The sequence below is a fragment of the Saccostrea cucullata genome, unplaced genomic scaffold (assembly GCF_032062105.1).
Source record: "Saccostrea cucullata isolate Sc308-1 unplaced genomic scaffold, CSIRO_AGI_Scuc_v1 ctg3934, whole genome shotgun sequence".
NCBI classification, from domain to species: domain Eukaryota; kingdom Metazoa; phylum Mollusca; class Bivalvia; order Ostreida; family Ostreidae; genus Saccostrea; species Saccostrea cuccullata.
The window spans coordinates 16734-25901 of NW_026931966.1; the positions used below are offsets into that span (position 1 = coordinate 16734).

The 9168-nt window shown below is 37.1% G+C and overlaps 1 protein-coding gene across 1 annotated transcript; it reads left to right on the top strand.

Annotated features, from left to right (window-relative positions):
- On the top strand, positions 1-7120 carry LOC134234122 (uncharacterized). Its single transcript, XM_062716182.1, has 3 exons — positions 1-218; positions 342-1249; positions 7056-7120. Exons 1-3 carry the CDS (start codon positions 1-3, stop codon positions 7118-7120), a joined length of 1191 nt encoding a protein of 396 aa, XP_062572166.1.
- The last annotated feature ends 2048 nt before the right edge of the window (positions 7121-9168 follow it).

A 9168-nucleotide genomic window follows, 5' to 3' on the forward strand; every position in this document is an offset into this window, starting at 1 on the left:
ATGTCACTCTGTCTTTCTTGGGATATCCACAAGTTAGGACAATTGAAGAGTGAGATCAAGTCCTTAGAATCATCCCTCAACGATATCATGTCCCAGGCCGATCTTGATGAAGCCCATAATATTATAGACACCTATAATATGGCCCTAACAAATAAAGTCAACAAGACTCAAAAAAAGAAATTTCTCCGCGACAGTGTTCCACAGTCTAGGAACAACTGGTCAGAGGTCAGAGTTAACTAAACACGTAAACCCCGCTCGAGACGCTTTAAACGCATTAAGACAATCTTTAGGGACGGACCCATACAAACTCCTGACGTCTGCCCAGTGCTCAATACATCTAGTGCTCCTCTCTCCGAATCGGAGACCTCACTTCTTTCCAAGGGGCTAAATTTCTGCCCCACGCCACATGAGGTCGACGAAAAACAAGTCAGAGAGGACACCCGAGCATTCTTCCGGAGACTTCGTTTGAAGGAGCACTTCTCTAGAAAAGACTCCGAAGTAAATTCATACGATTTTTCCAAGCCAGATTTACACGACCTAGAGGAACACAAACTCTATAATCCCAAGAGTGACTGGGAACCTGCACCGGGCAAGTGCGGCGCGCTTGAGTCGTATATTGACGCCGTTGAGTCAGACATAGAGAAGCTCCTTTCAATGCCAGACAAGACTCTCGACAATTTGAGTAAGGAAGAGAGATCTGCCTTACAATCATTAAAAAATCGGGATGACATTGTAATCAAGAAAGCAGACAAAGGCTCTACAGTTGTAGTAATGGATAAAGAGACTTACATGGCGGAGGCCCAAAGACAACTCTCAGACGAACGTTTCTATAAGAAACTGGATTCTGACCCTACTAAAGAATTCTCCACCGCCATTACCAAAACTCTTGACGATATGTTTGAGAAAGATGAGATTGGTATCAACGTCTATGAGACCTTAAATCCTATTGACTGTAGACCAGGACAATTCTATCTGCTTCCTAAAATACACAAAGAAGGCATGCCAGGTCGCCCGATAGTCAGCGCAATTGGACACCCTACGGAGAAAATTTCTGAATTCATTGATTTACATCTCCGTCCACACGTAGAGAGTTTGCCATCCTATCTCAAGGACACCATGGACTACATTAACAAGACGCTTTCTACTGGCCTTCCAGATCATACCCTCCTCGTGACTATGGACGTCACATCTTTGTACACCAATATTCCGCACGATGAGGGTATCGAAGCCTGTAGAGAAGTCTGGGATAGTAGATCCATACAAATTCCTTCTACCGAGTCCCTTGCTAAGCTCCTTGAACATGTTCTCAAGTTCAACAACTTCATGTTTAATGGAGAACATTACCTGCAGGTTAATGGCACTGCTATGGGTACGAAAATGGCACCGTCTTATGCAAATGTCTTCATGGGCAGACTGGAACGCAACTTGTTACTTCAAGCACCATTTAGGCCCCATAGCTGGTTGCGTTTCATTGACGATATAGAGATGAAGTGGGTGGAATGTCGCGAGAGCCTCAAAGCATTCATTACGTTTGCCAACACCTTTCATCAGTCGATCAAATTTACAGTAGACGTATCTAATTCGAAAAACGTATTCCTAGATACTACATCTACCCTGATTGATGGTGAAATAGAATTCAGTCTCCACACCAAACCCACAGACTCCCACCTATATCTTATGCCCACTAGCTTCCCCCACACACTTTTAAGGGAGTGCCTAAGGGTCTAGCCACCAGAATTCGACGCATCTGTTCGTCCCCTGCCTTATATCAGGAGCAAAGTGGTCTTCTGAAGTCCCACTTGTGCAAAAGAGGCTACAATGCCCGCACCGTACAAACAGCTATTGATGAGATGGCGGGACATGACAGGCAAAACCTATTACGCTACAAGGAGAAAGACAATAGCGGCAGGGTCCCTCTGGTAACCACATACCATCCCGTCCTTAAGAACCTTAGCGGTATCCTTCAAAAGAACCTACCAATTCTCCAATCAAACAAACGAATGGCAGAGGTCTTTAAGGAACCCCCATTGGCTGCATACAGACGCCCAAGGAATCTGAAGGACATGGTAGTAAGAACCAGACTGGACAACTCATTACCTAACGGGGGCTTTAAAACTTGCTCTGACAGAAGATGTCTTCTTTGTAAGCACAGCACTGACACAGACAGTTTTAACAGCCCTGTTACAGGCCGCAGCTACAAAATATTAGGGAATTTGTCCTGTCATACTGACAACTGCATTTATCTCATCAGTTGCAAAGTTTGCTCCAAACAGTATATTGGTGAAACAGGAGATCTCCGCAGGAGATTCAATAACCACCGTTCGACTATTAGGACCAAAAAACTCAATGAACCCGTTGGGGAACATTTCAACCTTGAGGGTCACAAATGGGAGGACATGACAGTAGTGGTGATTGACCATAACCCAAGATGGACAGACGCTCAGAGAAAAAGCAAAGAAAAGTTCTGGATGCACAGATTGAAGTCATTCCGCCCTAATGGTATTAATAAACTGAATGACTTCACCAGAATGAACGTAAACTAGACCCAATCCCTGAAGATACTAAACAAGATTATTCTCTCAATTTAGTGTAAACTCTACAGTTAATTTGCGTCATCAACTCTCGAACAACCCACTTAACTATGAATTGCTTACGCCTTTGTTATTTATTTTTTTTTCCAATAATAAGTCCTAAAATATTTAAAAATTTATAATAGATTATAATTCATATTTTAAAATATCCCTGCTATATCATTTTTCTTTGATTATTCTTTATCAAGTATAGTTACGCCATTTTGGGAGAATGAAACAATGTACGATTTACTGATTGTCGTAATTAATTAGCATAATTAATTCGTTCAATTATGTAAATCGCACTTCACCCGAGTATACCCGATAGACCGGACGTATTTCATAGCGGTCCGGTTTTCTTTCTTTAATAGTGTTCGTAAAAATTTCCAATTCAACATGTAACTAAGTTTGTAAATATATAGTGTTTAGTAGTTTAGTAGTAGTGCTAGTTGTTTTTGTGTCTCTTTTTCCTTTGTTCTTATGACTTTTTAACTTTTTTCTTTGTCCTGAGGAAGGGACAGGGCGTCCCGAAAATTTGACAATTTTTATTGTTCGTGTCGTTGGTCATTTTTAGTGCTTTATATAAATTTCCATCCGTGACCTTGTATCTACTAGGTAGATCCGACATTTAGGATATACAGTGTTGTTGGTTTTTTAGTGCTTGATATATATATATATATATATATATATGCTGTAAATATTTACAGCATATATATATATATATATATATATATATATATATATATATATATATATATATATATATATATATATATATATATATATATATATATATATATATATATATATATATATATATATATATATATATATATATATATATATATATATATATGCTGTAAATATTTTTCATTGTCCTCGTGTACCATGTATCTTAAATGGTTTTGAGTGAATAAATGAACTTGTACTTGTCGAACTTGAGTATGTCTGTGACTCGCGCTCTTTAACCCCCATCCCCGCAATCACGCATTTTAACGCATATACCGTTGCCCCGCAATCACGCATTTTAATGCATATACCTTTGCCCCGCAATCACGCACTTTAACGCACTTTTCGTTTTTGGTGTTTTCTGCACTTATAACGCAAAAAGTTTTGATGGTATGATAATAAATGATTAGATAATAAATTTTGTAATTCCACTCTAATGCCTTTCGCAAATAGGAATATTTTTCCTCAATTTAATATGTCCGTATTGTTTGATTTATTTGACGAAACTATGAATGCGAGACAAATTAAGGCCTTTCTTTTGACGCTAAATAAGCTCACCACTTGATCCACTTGTTTTGGTGATGTGGAAGTCACTCAATCTTGTGTAAGATGGGACCCTAGATTCAGAATTTATCGAATTCGACGAATTTTTTTTTTATGTAACTGTTTGATAAAAACCTGTGCACAAATCGACAGAAGGAACGTACAAAATTACAAAATAAATTTTAAGTTTATACGTACTCATACAACCGTAGAGAAAAGAAGTTTGTTCATAGAATGTAGGTTTGTTCCAGTTTACATATAATCTTATGTTACATGTAGTCTCATGTTGTCTTATTTTTTGTTCTATTTGAATTCAAATTCGTAAAACCTGATTATTTTCCTACCTTACACATGTTACACAGCAATAAAAAAATACACATACACAAATAAAAATGAACAGAATAAATGAATGAAAATATCATTTTGAAAAAGAGGTTGATTTAAATTTGAATGTTTTCATTATGAAGTCAACGTTTCCGATATTGTAAAAAAAAAAGTGTCGCACTTACTCGACCGTGTGTCTTGATTTCTAAACATATACGTATACATGTATACATAAAACAAGGTATTCGGGAAAATTTTAAAGTATACTGAATACTTGTTTGATATTTTTTTAAAAAGGCAGAACAAACAAGAAGTCTGTGAGCCAATGCTCACCAATAATGCCCCACTCTGATGTGAATTTACACACGTTCAGTTACAGGCAGATGCACGGAAAAATATGAAGTTGTTATCAGATTCATATACAAAAAATCTCACCATATGACATGTCTCAACACAGATTGCGCTAAAATTTATAGAATCTGCGATTAGTAGTTGCTTAGAAAAATGTGATAAAAAATTGTTACATGTATGTTTGGTACGGACAGACGCCCGGTAATACAGGAAGTTGACATCGGACTTGAACAAAAATGAAACCACCATATGGCATGCCACTGTGACGAATGTGCTAAAATTTTAAGCATCTGTAACGAGTGTTGCGTACTTGCTGAGAAAACTGCGACCAAAAACTTTATTACGGACAGACACACAGCTATAGACAGACGGAAAAACACACAAGAGTAAAACAATATACCCTGTCTCGTTCGCAGCGGGGGTATGGTTAAAAGACTTATGTCTTCTGATTAGTTTTATCGATGGGTATATAGTCTGTCACAACTGACCTCAAGTTGTGATGGGTTCTTTAAATTAGTATTAACAACCCAAAACAAATAATATTTTGGAAGACCTCCTGTTCACCAAGAAATAACAAGATTCATAAAAATTAACAATAAATTTATCTACATATGTACAATAAACAAGAAAACAGCCAAAAGTTCAGTCATGGTCATCACTGGACAGATTCACACTTCACACCACGTCCCAATGTATGGTCCACCATATTGTCCATATTGTCCACCATAGTGTCCAGTCCGGTCCACCATATCCTAAGTAGCCTTACAACGTAACAAATCCTCCCGTCCGAATAAAGCTAATATACAATTTTGGTCACTGAGCTGTGGCATTTTATACATAAAAACCATTCTGTCGGCCCCCAGGTCTTGCTCTCAACGCCGCTACAAAACATCCCTGAATCCCAAGATCACACAGCAGGGGAAACAGTACACACCCAATTTCACACAGCATGGGTTATATTAGTCCGAAAAATCTGACGTTTTTCTGGCTTTTTTTACGATTTTGATATTTTACATGCCAGGAAAACGTCAGAACCGGCGCCATTACGAAAACGGGAAATCGCCGCCTCCAACCAGAGGCGGCATTCAGAGGTTGATTTTCGATACTTGTAAACCGAATTAAATGCTGAATTCACATTTTATCAATAATACTACACCTTTAGTACTCACCAACATCGTTTTTATGTACTGTTTATGAAATAATATAATCCGATGAACACATTTTATCTGACTGTTGAGATTTGTTTTCATTTCGTGCATTTTAAAATCGTGCAAGTTCTGAATCGTAATGTGGAGTGGTAATTTCTATTCATCGATATTGGTGAGTTCTAGGAGCATTGTGCCATTGATAAATTGTGATTTCGGCATCTAATTCGGTTCCCAAGTATAGAAAATCAACTTCGGGTAGAGACGGTGAAATTCCCGGTTTTCGTAATGGCGCCGGTTCTGACGTTTTCCTGGCATGTAAAATATCAAAATCGTAAAAAGCCAGAAAAACGTCAGATTTTTCGGACTAGGGTTATATAAAAGGCACACCCAAGATCACTAAGCATGGGTAAAGTATAACTCACGGCGTCCAGACCTCATCTGACAAACACTAGCCAACACCCAGTGTAAATAACTGACCAAACTAATCAAACGGGTTCGACGAGTATACGTTGATAAAAATAGCAACAAGTACAACTCAGTGACCAATAGTGCGTAAATGAAATAAACGATAACTCCTAATGCCAAAATAAAGATAACTCTTACCAATACCTGTACAATCAGATAATATTAAACATTGACACAATGTCACTTGTGACATAGTCCCTTATAGGAATATATTCGCCTCGAGTACGTTCATATCGTCAGAATATTATTTGAAAATATTCACTTATCAGTCGCTTTCAAAATGTTTAAGAAAACCTATATACTCTGTGGGTTCATGTATGTCAACACTGCATACTTTAAGAATAATAAGTTTTGAAAAATCTTAATTGGCGGAGTAAACTTTCAAGTAGAGGACGGCGATCTGGTCTGATTAGATTCTTCAACCAGCTATATGTTTATGTTATACAAAGAAAATACTTTTGACATCCACTTGTTTTGTTTTGAACATATTTTATTGAACGAGTCAAATGGATTGGAAACAAGTTCTTGCAACTTACAAGTTCCTCTCCATAAATATAACAATGTGTCATGCAAAAAATACATTAAAATATAATAATTATAATATTTTCAAGTGATGCAATTAAATTACAAATCAATTTAAAATCTACATGTTTCAGTAATAAATCTATGGACAGCAGCAAAAATATTAATATTAATTGATACAGGCAAATCTCTGTCACCCCATAATAGTAAATTAGTGTCAATTGTAACCAATTCTTCAAGCATGCTATATATATATATATATATATAGACTAATATTAAAGGCTATATTAAAATTTATTACAAATTTTGAACAGCTTAAGAGAAAAAAAAGTGAAAATGACATTTTAATTAATGAAACAAAATGCAGATTTTGTTTGTCAACTGTTCGTTGTATATAATATAGGTATTTATACACAGACAATCACATTTAAATATCTGGAAAGGACGGATGTCAAAGCTAACGGATAGATGCTATCACTGCGGAACGTGGCCGAACGGACAGAGGTCGTCCTCCTGTCTGATGAGATATGTTTTTTTCTTATTATCTCGGATGCGGATTTTTCCGTTTGATGACCAAGCCTGTAGTATTTTATGCTGTCGGCAAAGCTGGCGACACATATATAGTAGTTTGTCTCGACGCTTGGTGAGATCCTCGTTGATCATCACATGCCTTGTTTCAGGATTAGCTTTTAAGCTTTCGTAGCTTTTAACTAGCATGAATTTCAGATCGACCGAACGCAGTCTTGCAATTATCTGTCTTGGTCCCGATCGTCCACCTTGATTCGATTGCTCGTTTCTTGGTGCCCCTACCCTGTGAGACGTCACGATATCATCTCGGTTGAGGGGAATTCCGGCCTTAGCAGTGACACCCAAGATGAGGTCTGTGGTGTTTTCATTGTCATTTTCAGGAATTCCTGCAATTCTGACGAGAGGTCTACGACCGTATTGTTCTAGCTCGTCTAATTGAAGTTGTAGGTCATTATTTGATGTTTCGAGTCTTGTAATTTTTTCATAGAGAGGCTGGACGGCTTTTGCTACTTCTTTCCTGACTAGTTCAGCAATTTCATCCTGAATTGATAACTTTACAGCGGTGGCTATGCGTGCAATGTCATCCTCACCAATTACCACTTGGTGTGTCATGGAAGGAATGGGTGGAAATTCCTTGGGATCCAGCTCTCTCAGAGGGGTGGAGGTGGTTATGTGAGATGGTTCAGACACAGACCCATCCCTCTGTTTTTTAGGTGACCTCATGATGTCTGAAAATGACTTAGACATATCACTTAAGTTCCACTTGTTGTCCCCTTTCTCGGCCATTGTTTATACACAGACCAATACAAATATAGGGAATTGTGTATTGACAATGTTATCAGTGTTACTGAAAAAAGTTTTATCTAGAGCTGTTCTGTACTGATGACCATTTGTTTACCGATAATTGACACAAATAAAGCACATATGAAATGAACTTATACGATGAAATTCGATGAAATTCGATAGGCGTTTGAAACGACGTTGCCAGGAGGTCGTGAGTAGTTATCAACAATATAAATAGTGTCAAAGTTATTTCGAGCTACTCACGTCTGTATAAGCTTTTTTTCCTAGCAAAACATAATCACTATTTGTTCAATACCCCTCCTGTAGTCTTCCAATATCTTTTTTTCACAATTCACCCACGACTTTTGGAAATTTTCTACATATTTACACCAGCAGATTTTGAGCCAACCGCCACTACCAAGGGGCGCAACTCTCTCCACTTGTGTATGGACAGTTAACTCGTGACTGTTTTCAAAGGGTAGTGCAGCTGGTAAATACATGTACCATGTAGATACATTAATGAGGAGCAATGCATTTGGACGCTTAAAACTTCATTCTTTCGGGGGGGGGGTTATACAGTTATACATCTTTGACCAACAGCGATCTAAATTATTCCCTACATTTCATCTCCGGAATTATATTATTACATTTAGAATTTCCGGCATTTTTTTCTTCGATCAACAGCTAGCTTGTTAAATAAAGGGACTGATTATAAAATATATATAGCATTTCATTTTACCACAAGAATGCTTAGCATTTCGGACTTTTTTTTTGGGTGGGGGGTGGGGGGGGTTATGGATCTTGTCTACCAAGTTTATGAAAAATCGATCAATAAAAAAGAAAATCAGCTACACTTGAACTATATTATGTCAGTGATGTCCGACACACATGAAACTGATCTCAATTTAACATCCATGTTTTTGTTTGTTTGTTTTTTTTTTTTTTTTTTTTTTTTTTTTTTTTTTAAAGAAAATAACGCTTTTGATGTCAATGATTTGCCGGTATTGTTCAAAGATAATAATTTCAATTTTCAGTTAAGAAAGTCTTCGGTCACAGTTTTATTTCTTGAAATTTACTCTTCAATAAATGTCGGAAAATAAAACTATAAATTCTCAGTAAACTATATGTAATGTCGGAAATAAAAAGTAGAATATAAATAATCGGTAAAAAGAATGCAGTCAAAATATTGAGATAATCTGTTTATT

What these genes read in the sequence shown, in the direction of transcription:
- LOC134234122 (XM_062716182.1), top strand. Translation starts at nt 1, where the DNA reads ATGTCACTCTGTCTTTCTTGGGATATCCACAAGTTAGGACAATTGAAG. An exon ending in CCACAGTCTAGGAACAACTG is followed by an intron (nt 219 to 341) that starts GTCAGAGGTCAG and finishes CAATACATCTAG; the next exon opens with TGCTCCTCTCTCCGAATCGG. An exon ending in CTGTAGAGAAGTCTGGGATA is followed by an intron (nt 1,250 to 7,055) that starts GTAGATCCATAC and finishes TATATAATATAG; the next exon opens with GTATTTATACACAGACAATC.